Source organism: Meriones unguiculatus, chromosome 18, assembly GCF_030254825.1.
Source record: "Meriones unguiculatus strain TT.TT164.6M chromosome 18, Bangor_MerUng_6.1, whole genome shotgun sequence".
Taxonomy (NCBI): domain Eukaryota; kingdom Metazoa; phylum Chordata; class Mammalia; order Rodentia; family Muridae; genus Meriones; species Meriones unguiculatus.
In genome coordinates this window covers 55,452,633-55,471,876 of record NC_083365.1, presented here as the reverse complement: position 1 = coordinate 55,471,876, position 19,244 = coordinate 55,452,633, and the positions used below count along the sequence as shown (strand labels likewise).

At 47.6% G+C, this 19,244-nt stretch overlaps 1 protein-coding gene across 4 annotated transcripts in view; it reads left to right on the top strand.

Moving 5' to 3' along the window:
• Positions 1-913: 913 nt before the first annotated feature.
• The window catches only part of Tnfrsf11a (TNF receptor superfamily member 11a), a 66,631-nt gene continuing 48,300 nt past the window's right edge, over positions 914-19,244 (top strand). The window contains exon 1 of one of the 4 annotated variants that reach the window (XM_060371459.1): positions 914-1,066. In XM_060371459.1, the coding sequence (XP_060227442.1) occupies positions 989-1,066 (78 nt within the window). In that variant the 5' untranslated portion in view covers positions 914-988. The remainder of the gene's footprint in view (positions 1,067-19,244) is intronic. The other 3 variants (XM_060371458.1, XM_060371460.1, XM_060371461.1) reach the window with 3 other exon arrangements.

Here is a 19,244-nt window from a genome sequence, read left to right as displayed (position 1 = left end):
ACAGAAAAAAGAATTAGCAAGGTAGCAGGTTTCAATTCAGCATATATGGCGATCACTAAATGTGCGTGAAGTAAATGCTCCAATAGAAAGGCGAAATGGTCAGAAGTGTATGCTGTCACTTTAAACAGGTATACTATCTAAATACCATTCATAAGAAAGGTGACATGGCTACACATAAATATAAAGTAGACCAGAATGTGGTGATGATATGTAATGCAGTCAATTTACCAAGAGGACATACTTCTAAATCGCTATGTCACCAATGAGTTTCAAGGGCGTGAAAACTGACAGAATTGAAAGGAATAATAGACTAAGCCAGCCTTCCTTGTCAGAAAAGTCTAAAGTTTTCTCAGAAGTAGACAGAAGGTCATTAAGATGACAGGCAGGAAGCAGGCAACGATGGTTCAAAAAGTTGAAAACACAGTGATTCTATTGACGAGAGAAAAGGCTCTTCCTCTCACTGTGACTACCCAGAGGCGGGGGTGAACAGTGTTGCCAACACTGACCTGGAATTTGGAAGAAGCCAAACCCCGTAGCCACAGACACTGCAGATCGCTGCATCCCAGACTTTAAACCAGTCCTGTATTAGAGGGGGTGACCTGGAGGGTGAAGAGGTTCGTCAAACGTGGTGACAGCTTGCTGAGCGTGCCAGAGGGGGTCGAGGGCAGAGACGGGTGCGGCTGTAGGAGGCAGCCAGAAAGAGGGGAAGAAATGGGGCTGTGCGAGGAGGTTTAGGGGAGCCGTGGGCACTACACAGTGTAAACGCTCTAACTAGCATCAGGGAAACCCCGACGGGGTCCGTCCATCTGCAGGCAGTCAGTGTCCATCAGGGCAGCCCGCGCTCGGGCACCCCCTGGCGGACGCGGGCGGCGGCGCGCGGGTCGGGGCCGGGCGGAGCCGGGCGCGCGGGGCGGGCCGAGGCGGGCGGAGGGCGGCGGCGTCCGCGGGGGCCACAGAGGCCGCGCGCCCAGCCCGCCCGCACCGCGCCATGGCCCCGCGCGCCCGGCGGCGCCGCCAGCCGTCCGCGCCGCTGCTGGCGCTCTGCGCGCTGCTCGTCCCGCTGCAGGTAAGGACCCGCACGGCCGGGTCGAGTTCCCTCAGCGCCGCAGCCGAGACTCGGGGTCGGGGTGGGGGCTCGGACCTCAGCGGCAGCGTGGAGGAGAGGTGGCTGGAAGGCTCTTGGGGGCTCGGGCGAGGCTTGCGGACTCGCGGCTCCGGGACACGGGATCTGCGGAGCGCGGAGCTCCGGTGGCACCCGGGTACTCGGGCGCACCTGGTAGGCTCCTCCCGCTAGCGCAGTGGGTCTCCGCGACACTCAGCGAGATGGTCTGTACAGATCGTGTCAGTGGCCCCTTCCCCAAAACCGCTACCCCGAGGGTGTGCTTTCAGTCCGCGTGAGTCCGTGGGAGCGCAGCCCCCGACCTGGCCTCCACACCCTCCCCTAACTTGGTTGTCCCTCCGTGTCCCCGTGCGAAGGTGGAGAGCTGCAGGAGAGGGGCACCGGTTGTGCCATGAAAGGTAGAATTTGGAGCTTCCTTCCGCGAAGCTGCGAAGCTTTCCTTTTCGCGTGTTTCTCCTCCCTCCTCCCCACAGACAACTCGTGGAGCGGCAGGAATTGCTTGTGCTTAGAAACCTTTGACCATGTTAGGATGAAATATGTCTTTGCAATGGCAGAACCTAGGGTAGTGATGAGCCGCGAGCTGTTCCTGATGCCAGGAACAAGCCTCGCAGTCCCTGTTTCCACCTGGGCTGGGCCTGGGCCCAGCGGCGATGGACGTAAGGTGTAACTGGAATGCACAGTACTCAGGGCCTTTCTGGGGATCATCGGGCACCAGCAGCAGCCTGGATGGGGAGGCAAATGTCGGTGTGGGGAATCTCCTCTCTGCAGTCAGATTTTCTCACGGAAAGAGCTGCCAGATCCCTAAACCCCTCAGGGTCCATCCCCTGCCTCTACACTAAGGAGCTGCTAGCTCTCGATAAGGACCGAGCTCGGTTTCCAGTTGCTGGGCTGCTGGCAACTGAGGGGTCCTGCTGGTTCCGTGTGGCAGCCAAATGTTCCCTTCTGTCCCGGTGGACCGAGCTGTTGCGTGTGGCAAAGCCTGAACACGCAACGCTTCTCGCTAAACGTCATGTGTGCCTGGGGTTCCTCTGAGGAAAGGAAAAATGTCAGCGAGGTTTCTTGGCTCAGCAGTTTTAGATTCCCCTTCTCCTGTTGAGACAGTCTTAAGCTCCGGTGAATGTCACTGCCCGGGGAGACCTAGTTGTATTGAGGGTGAGGAGAGAGGAGAAAGCCAGCTCAGCCGACGGTCAGGAAAGAAATGGTGCCACTGTGTTCGAGGTTGGAGCAGAACAGCATTCTAGTAAAGACTCGTGTGATCCGCGAGCGGCTGAGGGGAGAGGCAAGGACCTGATGGAATCGATCATTTTAAGCACTTCAAACGTTGTTTAAGGAAGTGCTCCTCAGGTGGGGCATGGACCTACCCTTTTTAAACGAAAAACAAAACAAACAAACAAAAAACCAAAAAAACCTGGATCTCCAGTGAATAGCTAGCTGCCCCAGAAAAAGCTGCCTGACCACACAGCAAAAAGGAAAAGAAAAAAGGACACACATTTTATTCCAGTAACAAAACAGCCTAGCATTTGAAGCCAGCTGGTACCTCCCGTCTTCTGCATGTATGTTTGTCTGCATGTACGTGCTGCCTGTTCTTGGAGTGCTGGGGATGGAACCCGGAGCCTGGTACATGAGAAGATGGCATTCCGCTGAGCTACATCTCCAGCCTTCGCATAGGCTCTTTGCACCTCAGGGTGACAAGCGTGCATGCTGTGCAGGGCTCTCTAAACAAGGCTGTCTTCTTTAGAGAGCAGTAACCCGGACCAGCTGCTGCAATGTTCAACAGAGTCACAGGTTTTTAAATCGTGTCTGTGGTCAGCAGATGATTAATTAAACGGTGTGCAGAATTCATGGGCACAATGGGCTGATTTAAAATTTGTGACAGGAAAAACTTTGTGAGTGGTGAGCTAGGGGTCAGACTCACAATGGTTTTCAACCTGTGGCTCATCACTTGCCTTGGAGGTCGGTCGAATGACCCTTTCACGGGGGTCTCATATCTGATATCCTTCGTATTAGATATCACTATTGAAAACAGTGGCAAATTACAGTTAGGAAGTAGCAACAAGAATAATTTCATGCTTGGGGCCGCCAAACACCAGGAGCTGTAATAAAGGGTTTTGGCCTTAGGAGGGTTGAGAACCACTGGGTCCACTGTCCTTCCACCTTGTAGATCTGAGGACGAGGCTCAGCCCAGCAAGCTTAGTGGCAGGTTGTTTGCCGCGAAGTGGCGCGACTTCGGTGAAGATTCACAGCGAGCGTTAGCTACAGCAGGCTTCTGAGTGGACCATTTCCACTCAGGTGACTGGCCCCAGGTGCCCTTGGGTGCCTTGTCTGTGTCCAGCCTTCCCAGCGGAAGTCTATGCTCTCGTATATCTGTCTGCCTGTATTTGCAACTCAGATTGGTTTCAGCGCTAATGAAACTATGTCCTTAAATTTTTAAGTTTTATGTTGGTAGTTTGGCTTTTTATTCACTTGCACAGTTGTGGCTGAGACAGCTAGGCGTGCATACACCAGGTTACCTAAGGCCTCAGGGCTGATTCCATCAATGGCCATTTACAGAGTGTAAAACATGCTGTTAAGACACAGGACAGACGCATAATTAGATCTGCCCAGGTTACCATCTAAGGGCAAGGACAATGGGAGAAGCTGTAATGGTAATAAAGAAGTGTGTGATGAGAAAAGCTCAGAGGAGGAGGGGTGAAGGGGAAGTAGGAAGAGGAGGAGGAGGGAGAAGGTGTGCTCTGTGAGGAAGAGTTTTCTCTAGTGAAGTCTTTGAAGGGTGGGGAAATCAAGCGTCAGAGAAGAAATGATCCAAGAGGTGGGTCAGGAAGAAAGCTTTCTAGGTCAAGGGGATGGTGTGTGTGGTTTAGACATAAAGGGATCTTGCCAATGAGAAACCACCAGTGTTTATGACCTTACAGATTAGCACAAGGCCCTGAATTCAGGAAACACACCAAACAGATGAGGTATTAAACCTTTATAGTTTTGAGATAACTCAGACACGGCCCTAAGTGAGGTGGCAAGGTAGACTACACACAAGTCGGCTCTGGAAAAGCCTTTGGGGACCCTTCCAAGGAAATCCCCTAGGGTGTGGCCACACTTGTGCTCTGCCACGCCTTATTTTAGCCCGGAAACCTGGGTATGGATTAGCTTTTTGTTTGAGAACATGGGCACGCAGTTAGGTGGATGGGTAGAAGATGCCTCTCCTGTTACTTCCTTTTGGCCTCCTAGACTGTGATAGGAACATTCTCTGCTTCCATCAGGGACCGCGAGCTTGCCTTTTCATTATCTACCCAGCCGTTGTTCCTACACCAGGAAAAAGATAACAATAAAGTGGAGTCTCTGAAGGTTGATAAATCACTGTTTTATGAGGCCCTGGAAAGGGGAGTTCCAGACTCAGATCTCTCATAGAGAGCGCTGTTTTGAGAAGGTGTAGAGTGAACTTTATTTGCTGTGGAAGTATCAGGAAAAAAGTCCCTCGTTGAATTTTCTTATTTTTGGAATGCCTAGGGGGGAAAGTGAGGAACTTTTCCTCCTCAGGTGTTTGATGGATTCTAGGGATGTCTGTGTTTTTTCCCTGTGACTGCTCTGATAGTTCTCGCTATGTCCATGTTCATCATGCCTGACATCTCCTCCTAACCTCCCAAGAACTGGTGGCTTCTCTCCTGCTTCCTGCACCTTCCTGTTCTTCAACCCCAGGGACATGCCTAGCTTCACCACTGTATGTCTCTGACTGTGAATTAGGCTTCTGACGGGGCAGTTTTTCCTCCTGCAGTCGAATCCTTGTCCGAGTTTTCTGTAGGCATCTCTCTGGGTGCTTGAGTATCCACCGCTAGAAAGACAGTTTAAGTTCAGCTCATGTTGCCTGCCCACAAACACTGAGGCCAGAGGAACCAGGAAGGAGCTGTGGGCTTCTGCCAACAGGCTCGGTCCCTCCAAAGTTGGTCAGGTGCTTTGAAGTTGTTAAGTCCTGTGGGCGTTCTCTGTCCTGATTCTGAGAGATGAACAAGGTGTGTTTCCTGCCAGTGCTCCCTTCCAGGTCCTATGCCCCCCACCCCTATTCCTCACCTCTACCCCTCCCCACCTCACACTCCCAAGGCCCTGGACTGCCTTTGTCAGTCACCACGGGGCTGGCTGGCATTGCCCTCCTCACAGCAGCGTGTCCTCATTCTTTCTGACAAGCAGCCCGAAGAACCGGCAGTCAGCATGTGGAAACACATTCTTTCAGCTGGATGATGACAACCTTGTTTCTGCTTTCGTTCTGTTGGCTGCCATCAACCTTCCGCCTTTGGTTCCCAGAGGGGCTGCTCCGTGCAGCACAGGGCATTCAAGCAGTGAGGAGAAAATAGGTTAAATGCACGTGTTTATTAGAGCAAGGTCAACAGCCCTACACTGACACTGTAACAGGCTAAAATAAACAGACCAAGGGACAGAGCCCCCTTGGGAGAGCAGAATTCTGGTTAAGTGAAGAGGGAGCATTTTCAGTGTGGAGTGTCCCAACCTGAAGTGTCCAGGGAAGAGACATGGCAGTGGAGCCTGTCTTCTAGGGCAGCCAGGAAATGCAAGGGGCTTATTGGAGTGTTTTCTGGAGCTAGAGAGGGCAGCGTTCCTGGATTCCCGGGTGTCGGGCAGGGAGAGAAGGCACTCGGGGCTTTAAGTTTGAGCAGGGTTGTTTAGATATGATCTTGCTACACGTGAGCTGGAGAGAGACCTGACCAGATCTGGGTTTCAAGGGGAAGGAGTAGCCGGGGCTGGTGTGGGCCAGCAAAGAGGCCTCTGCCTTGGTTCAAGGAAGAGCTACAAAAGGCTCAAATCAGGTCAGGGCAATAGAGTGAGCAGAATTGAGTGCAGGGGCCAGTTTCAGAGCTGCTGTGGTGCGAGTGGCGGCAGATGCTGCTCTCGGGCATTAAAACAGAAAAAAAAAAAAAAGTGGGGGCAAATATATGTTTTGCAATCTGTAAGTTCAAATCAAACCTTTTCCAGGTTCATGTGAAAACAAACTTTTCCTTTAAAAAAAAAAAGTGATGTTTAAAGTGTTGACTAGTATTCCCCAACTGGAGGTGAACATTCTCAAGGCCCAAGAACCAGCCTGGGGAATCTGTGTGCTCTGGAACCGACAGAGCCATTTCCTGCCCTAGAGGTGTTTGGGGATGAGACAACCAGGATGAAAGCGCCACTCCGAACCCACTGAGGAGACAGAGATAAGCAGCGTGATCTCCCGCAGCAGAGCAGCAGAGCAGGTGTGACCTGACCTAAGGTCCCCCACACCAGCCCAGGGGGGAGCACAGCCTCCTAAACGCCCTTGGGCAAGGATGTTTATATTGGACCAGAACTTCTCGCCTGTGTGATCATTTTCCTGGCAGGTCGCTGTTGCTTTCCTCTCTGCCTAGCCCCTCCTAGATTCCACCGAGGAAAACAATTCCGAAGCCAACAGGTGACAGGGAAGTCCACGGCCAGCTTCAGGAAGAACTGACTCCAAAAACTACCCTTTCGGCCCACCGGAGAAATGGAGCCTATTAAATTTCCTGCTCAGAGAGTCAGGAGCACAGGGGCCACTTCCCTGCACTGGCGGAAATCTGAAGACTTTCCATTAAAAATGAGGAAGAACAGCTCTAGCTTTTGGTGAATGTGCCTCGTAAACTGAGCAAATGGGGAAACGGGGTGTGGCGTGGCCGACAGTCTGCAGGCAGGCAGGCTCAGCTAAGCCAGGGTTTTTGCCGGGTCTCCCAAGTGGGAAGTGGGTCAGTTCCCTATAGTTTCCATAGTTACATTTCTTAATTTACTTTACTCAGTTTTTCTTTTCGAGTGAGTGTGATGTATATGTAGCATGTGCACACATGTATGTGCTCATGCAGGCTAGGGGAGAACGCTGAATGTCCTATTCTATCAGCCTCCACCTTATTCTTTTTTATTTTATTAATTACACTTTATTCACTTTGTATCCCCCCATAAGCCCCTCCCTCCTCCCCTCCCGGTCCCACCCTCCCTCCCCCTTCTTCACGCATGCCCCTCCCCAAGTCCACTGATAGGGGAGGTCCTCCTCTCCTTCCTTCTGATCTTAGTCTATGAGATCTCATCAGGAGTGGCTGCATTGTCATCTTCTGTGGCCTGGTAAGGCTGCTCCCCGCTCAGGAGGAGGTGATCAAAGAGCAGGCCAATCAGATTATGTCAGAACCAGAAAATTTGAACAGAGGGGTCTTCCCAGAGACTCATATTCCAACCAAGTACCATGCATGGAGATAACCTAGAACCCCTGCACAGATGCAGCCCATGGCAGTTTAGTGTCGAAGTGGGTTACATAGCAATGGGAAGAGGGACTGCTTCTGACACCTTATTCTTTTGAAGCAGAGTTTCTCACTTAGCCTGGAGTGGGGTTGGCAGCCAGCTTACACAGTGCCGAAGGTACAGATGTGGAAGGCCCTGCCGCCCCTGAGAACCCAGGTCCTCACACTTGTGTAGCAAGCACTGATCCCCAGCCCCTCCTCCTCCCAGTGCAGTGAGCCCCAACTTGAAAGTGTCTGGCTTGTAACAGCAGTTTCGAAGCCTATATCCAGGCCCCTTCGCTTCTTTTCTGTCAGATCCAGTTAGACAGGCAAGGTCACAGCCTCCATGTTCGGTGGAATTATTCACATCTACCCTCAACAACTCCAGGGAATTTCCATAAAGCATAAAGCACCTCTAGCTCCAACATGTCTCCCAGTCTCCCAAATTTGTTCTTAATGAGTCAATGTCTTCTTTATTTTAATATTTTTATTGTTAAAAGATGGTTCACCCACAACTTCCCTACCCCTAGGTTTGCCATGCTCTTGAACCTCTTGGTAAGTTTTTTCCCCCCTTTCAGGGCAGTTGACACTCATTTAATACTTAACAGCAAAACTAAAGCTCCCCAGGGTATTGCAGTCAAAACTTACAGTTTCTGACCTCCCAGAGCTCAGGACCTCCCTCCCCATCTCCCCTACCCTATCCCATCTAGCCTTCCTCTCATGCTTCCGCCTGAGATCGAGCACACAGAAGGATGGCTTTGAAGGGAAGATTTGGGAGTTTGCTGTTTGATACCCTAATTTAGTTTCTATTGCCGTGATAGAAAAGTTTGACCAAAAGCATCTTGTGCAAGAAAGGGTTTATTTGGCTTACCTGTGCCAGTCACAGACAATCACTGAGGGAAGAGGCAAAGGCAGGAACCATGGAGAAATGCTCTTTCCTGGCTTAGCAGCCATGGCTTGCTCAGATTGCTTTCATATGCAACCCAGGACCACCTGCCCAGGGGTGGCGCCACCACAGTGAGCTGGGCCCTCCCACATTCATCATTAATCAAGAAATTGTCCCCACAGACATGCCCACAGGCCAATCTGATGGAGACAAGTCCTCACTAAAGTATCCTCTTCCAGGTTGACCCTAGCTCCTGTCAAGTTGACAAAAATTAATCAGCACATCGACTCAGGATTCTGAGGGGGAGAGGGAGGAAGGGGTGGAAGGGACAGAGGTGGGGCTGGTGGAGCATACCTGAGAAAAGTCTTATCTAGGCTAGTGTCTGACTGCCTAGCCAGAGACAGAGACTGGACTTGGTAGGAACTGGACGTGGAGCAAGAACTGTGGGCCTGAGATCTAGCAGGCTGTACACATCAGGATTTTCCAGCTATGGGAACCTCACACCGGAGTTAGAAGCTTAGGGTAGGTCCCAGCCACCTGAGGCTCATCACCTTCTTCCAGCCATCCTGATCAAGGTAGGGAGCTGCTGCGCTAGACCATGGCTTTCATGAAAAGGTTTGTGCTCAGTAGTACGTTAACAACAGGCTGTGACTACTGAACTAATTGAAAGCACTTGCCAAATGTTGACCCCGCCTGTGTGCCCCTCCTGTGCTAGCTTTATCTGTCACACCCACTCCACTTTCCAGGAAGATAAGGAAACTAAGGCATACACAGGTTAAGAAACAAACCTGCTATCATACAACTGGTAAAGGGCAAGGGTAGAACTCCTTTTGGGCATGTGTTCTGGTGTCCAGGAGTTTAACCTCTCAGGTGAACACCTTGTTAAGACAGAGGGTGCAGAGAGAAGCCTCCTGAAGAAAGTGTGGGACAGAAGCAAGCTCTCTGAGGACCTAAGTTCTAATCCCCTGTACCCATATACAGAGCAAGGTGTGGTGGCATGAGCTGCAATCCAACTACTGAGAAGGCAGACATGGGAGGGTCCCAGGTGCTGGCTAGCCAGCCAATCTAGCCAACCAGTGAGTGCCAGGACTAGTGAGGGGCAGTCTCAAAAACTTAGGCCGAGAACTGCAGAGATGACTCTGTGGTTGAAAGTGCTTCCTGAGCAATCATGGGTGACAGGCTTTCTCTGCCGATGAAATAAGCCAACCCAAGTCCAATTAAAGGTATGTAAAGACAGGTTTATTGGGGCCTGCTCTTGGGCAGGTTCATTGATCTCACAGGAGGGGTTCAGGGAAGGTGCTGTGCAGACAGGGAGACAGAAAAGTGGGGGATGGGGCAGAGAGAGAAAGCACGATGGTAGAGAGGAGAAAGAAATGCATAGAGTGAGAGAGACAGAGACAGAACCAAAATGTCTGGATTATATAGAAAAGAGCCTCTGGGTAGTTCAGAATAGAGGGTGAGGTATGCCAACTATGCCTTAGTCAGGTAGGGACTGAGGGATGCTGGGAGAGCCTAGAGGCCAGATCCACTTTGGTATGTTAAATGGGCACCTCAGCCGATTATCTCCAGTCTGAAATCCAACATCCCAGCCTTTTGTTGACAATAAATGAATAAATAAGGGGTGATGTAATTGTATATGACTACTTCCTGCTGATATTGGGGCGTGGGTTTTTGGGGATCCAAAAGCTGTAATGTTGGCCAAGTCAGGGAAGAACAGATTGCTGTCCACGCTCTGCAGGACCTTTGGGGGCTAGGGACGTGAATGTCCATTTGAAGCAGTTTGTGAGGCTGGACTGGAGAACCGGTGGATAGCTGTTTAGGAGCTTTCCTGAAAGCAGGTTTTGAGGAAACACCTGGACTTAGCAGGATGCTGAAATATGTGCGTATATACACATGCATAATACATACATACAGATATATGTATGTATAAGTATATCCCATATGTATATGGGACAGAAGATAAAGTTAAGCAGTTTAGGGAGAATTTTTTTTTTCTGGTGTACATTTGAAACTTTTAGGCCTGTAGTCTTGGCAGTTGGGGAGGGGAGAGTCCCAAAGCCAAGGAGAAGGGGAGGGATCCCACCCTCAGGAATAGGCCGGTAGGGAAACAGACTGTTGATTGACAGTACTTATCTGGAGTCCACTTGTCTTGCGAGAAGTGGATTTGAGTGAATTCCCTGAACCTTACAAGGATCTAAGTTTACAAAAATAGATGAATTTTAGATATGTCAGCATTACCACTGTTGGTAACCTGTACTGAAATCCACAGTGTAGAAAGAGCAGTAGACTCACACCTTTGAGTCAGAGTAAAAGCTACAGTAAAATGATTTTGGTTAGAAGCATTAGCCCTCTACCCGGAAGACTGGGAGTATTTATATAGTTTTTTTTTTTTCTTAGCACAATGAGAAGCACTTTTAAGTCTATACTAAAGAAAATGTAAAACCTTGAGCTTATGGCTATGATAGTGGATCTGTAGTGGACTGTTTTACCAGAGTTAGACCAAATCAGAGCTCCATTGATTAATGTTAAAGCTCTGAGCTCCGTTGATTAATGTTAAAGCTCCGAACTTCAGAGTCCCCATACAGCAGTCACAGTGAGGGGACGAGATCTGAAGCATTTGTTTATTCCCTTATCTACCTTAAATCACTTTTTTTAATCACCATTTAAATTTTTAAGTGCTCCAACCTTCGTAACTTTCATTTGCCAACCTTGAAACACCTTCTTAAACCTCCCCCCCCACTTAGATCCTCCTAGTGTAAGCTTTCTTGTCCTCAGACCTTACGGCAAGGAATGGAGTTCAGGACCCAGAACCCACATAACAAGCCAGACAGCTCATGTACCTCTGACCCCAACCCCAGTGTGTGCACTGGACTGCGGAGGATTGCTGGGACTTGCTACCTTCCAGTCTGGCTGAGAAAACGGGATCCTCGAGTTCAGGGAAAGGCGTACCTCAAAGCAATAGTGGAGAGTAATAAAAGAGGTCACCTGACACCATCTCCTGGCCTCTGTGCATGCGCACGGGTATGTGTACACACATGCACACTCACACACACATACACAAATGAATCTTTAATCAAAACTGAATAAAGATCGAAAGCGATCAAGGGAGACATCCAGTGTGGAGCCCTGGCTTCCGTGTGTACCTGCACTTACACACACACACACACACACACACACCTTCCCAGGATGGCTGCACAGAAACAAGCTTGTTTGTGTTCTAGGAATTTCATTGTGTGTGTGTGTGTGTCTGTGTTTATTGAAAGGTTTCTAGAAGTGTTGATAAGCATAAGCGAATATGCCCCTTTTTAAGGCTGAAAGAAATAAAATGTACTCGGAATGCCTTCAGCTCAGGCCTTGTGTGCCAGTGGATCCCTGACTCAGAAGAAAAAGAAGTGTGACTCGCTGAGTTCTCCCTGCAACTTCCTCAGGCACGGCATCCCTGACTCCTCTCTGGCCCCCAACACCAGGAGCAAAGGGTGGTTAAACCATGATGACACCCCAGCTCAGGCTACAACCCCTCCACACTTAGACTATGAAACCTGTGGTGACCCTGTGTATCAGCCCTGCTGCGCACACCCCCAGACACTCACGCACTCGTTTTTACACACGGCTGCTGCCTGCTACATTTGGGGTTGGATCTGACATCCCACACATCCTTCCGTCAGAGGGTGAATGTTTGGACTCATGAATATTTGGAGGAAGTTAAATCACACTTTCTTATAATTACAGTGGATTTGAGTACACGTCCCGGGATCATTACTCTTCATTGACAACTTGCCTGCATTTAAAATTTCTAGGCCTGTAATTGGGCACCTGGATTAGAGAGAGTAACAGAGCAAGGTGTGGGTGCACGTTCTGTGGTTGGAGACCCTGGCTCTGCCTCCCACTCTGTGAGATGGACTGAATGTTGTGCCCCATCATGCTTTCCACCATGCTCCCACAGCCTCAAAGGACCTCAGAACTATGAAGGAAAAATGACTCTTTATTCCCTTGAGTTGTCCTATCAGGTGTTTTGTTCAGAACAATGATTTCAAGGTAACTAATACATCTCCTTTGACCCTGGGCCCTACTTTGATGTCTGTGTCCGGTGTATGTTGTTTTCCATCACTGACATTTTGTTTTAGTTTTTTGAAATGCATTCCACAGGTAGTAGGTGTGTGTGTGCGTGTGTGTCTGTGTCTGTGTGTGTCTGTGTGTAAGGGGAGGGCAGTCAGGACGGGATGAGGAAGGGAGACAGAGAATAGTGGAGAATAATCTGGGTCATGCTCTGTGTCTCTGGGTGGTGGGTGATGCCCACGGGGAGTGAGGAGGACATAGTCCAAGCTTATCGTTTACTAGGGTAAACAAATGAAAAGCAGTGTAGAGTATAAAAGGAACTAGATCAGGAGAAACCCCATTAGGTAAGGCCACCAAGCCCTGGCATATAATCAGCTAGGTGCAGGGAGAGCCGAATTAAACAAAATGATCAAGATGACAAAGTTTACGTCTCAGTTTAGAAGCTGGTATGAACCTGGAAGTTTAAGAAAGGCCATACAGTTGCTGGGAGGAATGTAAGGGTGAGAGGCCAGACTGTGTTCTAAATCAAGAATCCTGGGCCAGGCTGCTAAGAGAGAGATCAAGAAGTAACTAGAGGCAGGGCTGAGCAGGAGTGCAGGGCTGGGAGCCTGGAAAGGCTGGCCTTCAGCTTGGTCTCTGAGGTCACCTTGACTTTGCCATTGAGACAGATCATCAATTTAGAAATGCTGTCTTGGGTTTCCTCCAAACCTACTGGAGCAGAATCTGCAGCTTCACGATTTTCATGTGACTATCCACACACCGGAGGAGATCTGAATTTCACCCTGAGGCAGGAGCAGGAGCAGGGGTGGACAAGTTGGGCAGTCTCTTCCTTGGCACCTTTGAGTGTCCATGACCACAGCAACTAGGTGCATCCCTTGAATGGAAGCAAAGCCTAGAAGCACCTTGGGCCAGTGAACTCCTGGGTACCAAGCATAGAAGTCATTGATTTTAATGCACAGGAAAAAGTTTTCATCTCAAATAAAATATTAAAGAAAGCTATCAAAGAATGGCAAAGGAAAGAAAAGGTAGGCCCTCACACTGAGAGGATAAGAAAGTATTCATGGAGCTGTGGAAATCAAGTTGAGTGAAACAAGTTCCTTGAACCTATCTTTTCAAGTATCCCACAGCTGAGAACTTTTCACTCTTTATCTCTCTGAAAGACAGAGAAACTAGTATTGAAAGTTTTGAGATGCAAGGGTTTCTTCATTTTCCCTTGGATATTTTATTTTCAAGGAGCAGAAATAATAAAAGCACTGTAAAAAGTGTAAGAAAGAAGGTTGAGAAGAATTAACAACCTTTGACAAGGCCCTGTCACTTTTTATCTTTAGAGAAGCACAGCTGGCATTTCTTTAAGTGTTTCTCTGCCATTCTGTATTCCTCTATTGAGAATTCTCTGTTTAGCTGTGTACTCCATTTTTTAATTGGATTACTTGATTTGTTGCTGTTTAACTTCTTTAGTTCTTTATATATACTGGATATTAGTCCTCTGTCAGATATAGGGTTGGTGAAGATCCTTTCCCAGTCTGTAGGCTGTCATTTTGTTCTGACGACAATATCCTTTAATTTACAGAAGCTTTTCAGTTTCATGAGGTCCCATTTATTGATTGTTGCTCTTAGAGCCTGTGCTGTTGGTGTTCTGTTCATGAAGTTGTCTCCTGTGCCAATGAGTTCAAGGTTCTTCCCCACTTTTTCTTCTAAGCGGTTTAGTGTGTCTGGTTTTGAGGTCTTTGATCCACTTGGACTTTAGTTTTGTGCAGGGTGATAAGTATGGATCTATTTTCATTTTTCTACATGTAGACATCTAGTTAGACCAGCACCATTTATTGAAGATGCTGTCTTTTTTCCATTGAATGGTTTTGGCATCTTTGTCAAAAATCAGGTATCCATAATTAGCCATCAGGGAAATGCAAATCAAAACTACCCTAAGATTTCACCTTACACCCATCAGAATGGCTAAAATAAAAAACTCAAGAGACAACACATGCTGGAGAGGTTGTGGAGAAAGGGGAACCCTCCTCCACTGCTGGTGGGAATGTAAGCTTGTACAACCACTCTGGAAAGCAATCTGGTGCTTTCTCAGACAACTAGGAATAGCGCTTCCTCAAGATCCAGCTATACCACTCCTAGGCATATACCCAAAAGAGTCTTAAGTACACAAAAAAGGACATTTGCTCAACCATGTTTGTAGCAGCCTTATTTGTAATACCCAGAAGCTGGAAACAGCCCAGATGCCCCTCACTGGAGGAATGGATGCACAAATTGTGGTATATCTACACAATGGAATATTACTCAGCAATAAAAAACAACAACAACAACAAGGAAATCATGAAATTTGCAGGTAAATGGTGGGATCTGGAAAAGATCATCCTGAGTGAGCTATCCCAGAAGCAGAAAGATGCACACAGTATATACTCACTCATATAGATATATAATATAGGATCAACCTACTAAAATCTGTACACCTAAAGAAACTAATCAAGAGGTAAGAATCTTGCTAAAATGCTCAATTCCTATCCAGAAAGGCAAAGAGGATGGACATCAGAAGAAGGAGAAAAGAGGGAACAAGTCAGGAGCTGACAGAGAGGACCTCTGAAAGGCTCTGCCCTGCAGACTATCAATGTAGTTGCTGAGATTTATGGGCAACTTTTGGGCAGAGTGCAGGGAATCTTAGGAAAGAAGTGGGAAACAGTAAGATCTGGAGAGGACAGGAACTCCACAAAGAGAGCAACAGAACCAAAAAATCTGAGCATAGGGGTCTTTCCTGAGACTGATACTCCAACCAAAGACCATGCATGGAGATAACCTAAGGCCCCTGCACAGATGTAGCCCATGGTAGTTCAGTATCCTAGTGGGTTCCATTGTAATAGAAACAGGGACTGTCTCTGACATGAACTGATTGGCCTGCTTTTTAATTACTTCCCCCTGAGGGGGAAGCAGCATTACCAGGCCACAGAAGAAGACAATGCAGCCACTCCTGATGAGACCTAATTGACTAGGATCAGAAGGAAGGAAAAGAAGACCTCCCCTATCAGTGGTGGACTTGGGGAGGGGCATGCATGCAGAGAGTGGAGGAAGGGAGGGATTAGGACAGGGATGAGGGAGGGAACCACAGGGAGGATACAAAGTGAATACAGTGTAATTAATAAAGAATAAAAAAAAAGAAAAAAAAAGAAGCACAGCTGGAGTCACAGTGGTCCAGGACAAAGATGCTGATGGATCCAATAAAAAACAAACAACAACAACAACAACAAAAAAAAACCAGCTTTCAAAATAATGTATAAAGTTGATAGGTTAGCAATATGGTGACTTAGTTCTTTTCATACTGCTGTGATAAAACACCATGAGCAAGACAACTCACAAAGAAAAGTGTGCAATTGGGGGATGGTTTACAGTTTCAGACTTTGAGTCCATGACCATCATGGTGGGGTGCATGCTGCAGGCAGACAGGCATGGTGCTGGGAGATTACACGATGAGACAACAAACAAGAGAGAGAAACAGCCAAGCGGAATAGCGTGGGCTTTTGAAATCTCAAAGCCCACCCCCATTGAGACACCTCCAATAAGTCCACACCTCCTAATCCTCCCCAAATAGTTCCACCAACTGGGAACCAAAGCATTCAAACATAGAGGCCTATGGGAGCTGTTCTCATTCAAGCCACCACACTTAGGTAGGCTATAATAACTCTTTGTAAAGATTTATTTTTTAAATTCAAATATGACCTTTATCAGATTTTTTACTGTACACAATATATATTTCACAAAAACATTTTGTCAAAGTAGATGAGGTAGAAGATTTTGTGTTATGCACATTTTTTTCATGACTAGCAGCAATATTTTAAAATTTGGTGGCAAATTGTCTTAGTCTATTTCCTCCAAGGAAATGATTGAGGCTGGGAACCTTATATGGAAAAAGATTCACTTGGCTCATGGTTTTGGTAGCTAGAAAGTCTAGCTAGCATAACAAGTGCCTTCTGTCTGAATCCCAGCAGTGTGGATGGCATCCCATAGCCAGGGAGTGCTCATAAACAGTGAGAATCAAGTGAGTTCAGAGGTGGCCCTATAGCAGGAGAGCAAGCAAGAGACCCAGAAGAGGTCAAGCTTTGCTTTTGTAACAACTGTCTCTTTCGAGAACTAATCTGTTCCCATAAGACCCAAACCACTTAGGCAATCAGTGTTGACATCTTCATAAAGGCTGTCGTGACTCATCCTCTTCCCACAAGGGAGTTGTATTGGAGAATTAAACTAAAAATGAGTTTTGGCAGGAACCAATCACCTTCAAACCAGAACATGAATGCTGTGTTTCCTGCCTGGTAAAAAAAATCGATCTGACATGCCTATGATATGCCGGGTGATGGCAACAGCTAGTGTGATCTAAGAGCAATAATACACATTCCTGATATAGAGTCCCTGGGTTAACCACTCCCCCTATTACCCCCGAGTTGATTTTGTTCGTGGCATTTATCACAGTGACAGAAAGCAAACTAGAACACACATACAGCTCTTATAAAACAATCACAGAAAATAACAGAACAAGTCATGGACGATATGGGGAAACTGGAACCCTTTGGTGTGATGTAAAGTGGAGCAGTCCCCCCGTGGGAACTCTTCAGAAAGCTAAACTAGAATTACCACGTGCTTTCCGGCTATGCTTCCCGAAAGATTTGAAACACTGAACTATGCTTGCGGCCATTGTTCTTGAAAGCATTGCTGACTGTAGCCAAAAGTAGAAGAAGCCCAAGTCTACACCAACAGATGGGTGAGCAAGCAGAATGTGGCACATCCACACGGAAGAATATTACTGAGTCATATAAATGAAACTACACACATGATACAGTGTAGACAAGCCTTGACAATAGGCTAAGTGACACCAGCTAGACACCAAAGAACAAACGTTGTGTGTTTCCGCTTATACGGAGAACAGCCAGATGTTCCGAGGCAGGTGGAAAAGGAATGAGGAAGTATTACCATGTGGTTATAGTGTTTGGGAAGCTGAAAATGTTCTGGGAAAAGGCAAACGATTGTTGCACACTCTTGGGATTAAAATTAGTGACAATGAGTGTGCACCTCAAGTGGCTAAAATGGCAATTAAAAAATTTTATTTCACCATAGTAACCCTTTAAAAAAAAAAAAACAAACCTTTATTTGTATTTACTTTATGCTGACTTGATTCCTATGAAGTAAATTTTTCTTTTCAGTTTCTCTGGGATGTCTTTTCGTTCTGTGCAACTTCCTGTAGTGGCTACGGAACATTTGCTCCTTTTCAGTGAGATCATCTCAGTGCGGCAGGGGAGCTCATGCATGGGTTAATCTGGCCATGAGCTCTCTAAGTCACGTGGCGCGTCTTAGCTGCTTCGGACACTCAGTGACTGGAGAATCTACACCCAAGCTTTTTCAGCATAATGCTTTGCATTCTTCAGCATGTGCAGCAAAAATTCAGCATTCTTTTTGGGCCACCGACCATGTATCCAACCCCACTGTTTGGCCCGGGCACACCTGCTGACTCTACCATTTTATCATCCTAAAGGCACACATTCTTTTTTTAAAATCACATCTTACAGATACTTGTGGCTTTCAGGTATCTATGCCCTTGCTGGTTTGGGCAGTTTCGTGGATGTTCTTACAGCGAATATGAAGATTTGAGCCTCTCTGTTTGCATGACTTTGTGGGGACTTTTAGGTCAAGAGAGTAGTGAACCGTCATCACAGGGCAGCTTATGCCGCTCCGTAATGCACACAGTAAATTACCCACATGCTGTTTAGAATGCCACAGGAGGCATAAGAGTCAACTCCTGCATGTCATAATGAGACACAACCACTGCTGTTGGGATATTTACTCTAGCCTGCTGAGCTCAGGATCCTAGTTCTTCACTTTCCTCCTTCTTCCTGCCCGCTGTGTCTCAGCAGCCTTTATGAAGTGATTCATGGAGTTGCTTAAAGGAAAGGACTCTCCTCTCCCATATTGCCTTTGCTGCCCTTCCCTGGAAGGCCAAGAATCCCGTGCATTCTCCTTCCAGGAACTTGGTAGGCCCACCTACCCTGCATCTGTCTTCAAGGGCCACATCTCGCTCTGTCTTCCCTTCTACTTCTTCCCTCCAACCTAGCTCTTCCTCCTTCCCTTCCCAGGTGTGGGTCCTTCTGCGAGTCCCTCCCGGTCAGCATCTATCGCCCTCCTCCTCCCTCCAGCACATCATACCCAGGAACTCCAATCAGAGGTGCCTAGACTGTTCCTTCCCTCCTTCCCTTTGCGTTCTTGGTGGGAACTGAACTTGGGCACTCAGTGGAGCTTGGGGAATCTTTCCAGTGCTTGGCTGTTGTTGGGACTCTAACCTAGCTTTCTTTCCTCCCTTGTGCCTGTGTCTACCTGGTACTAAAAGCTTTGAGGGAGCATAGGCAGGCCTGCCCCTCGGTCATGATTCTAGCCAACACTGGGAGCTCAGCAGAGCTGTGATGTGTGATGGCAACTGATTTTAAAAGACAGGGTGATTTCTTGTTAAACCCAGACTAGACCAAACTCAGGCATTAAAAACAAAATTAAATTAAAAAAACAAAGCAACAACAAAACAGCCTTTTTCTATTACTTGTAGAGATAATATGTAAGCAACTGCCCAACTCTTCTGCAGGGATAGTGTATCTGTGGGGAAAGCCTGTTCATCCTTGTCATTGTCAGCGCCACTATTAGGAACTGCTCAGCTGGGATGAAAGCCTTCAAGCTGAAGTCTTGAAGGTCAGCCCTGGACACACGTTCATCAAAGGCATTTTGGAATGCTTAAATATTTTAGGATAAGGGTAATTACGGGGTTTGTGAGGGTCATGATTCTCCTCACAATCTTCTGAAACAAACTAAGCATGTTTTCATACAGTCCTTAAGACAAATATGTGATTCTCACTTGGGAAGGAGATTTTTACTCAAGAGTTGTCTGTGAAAAACA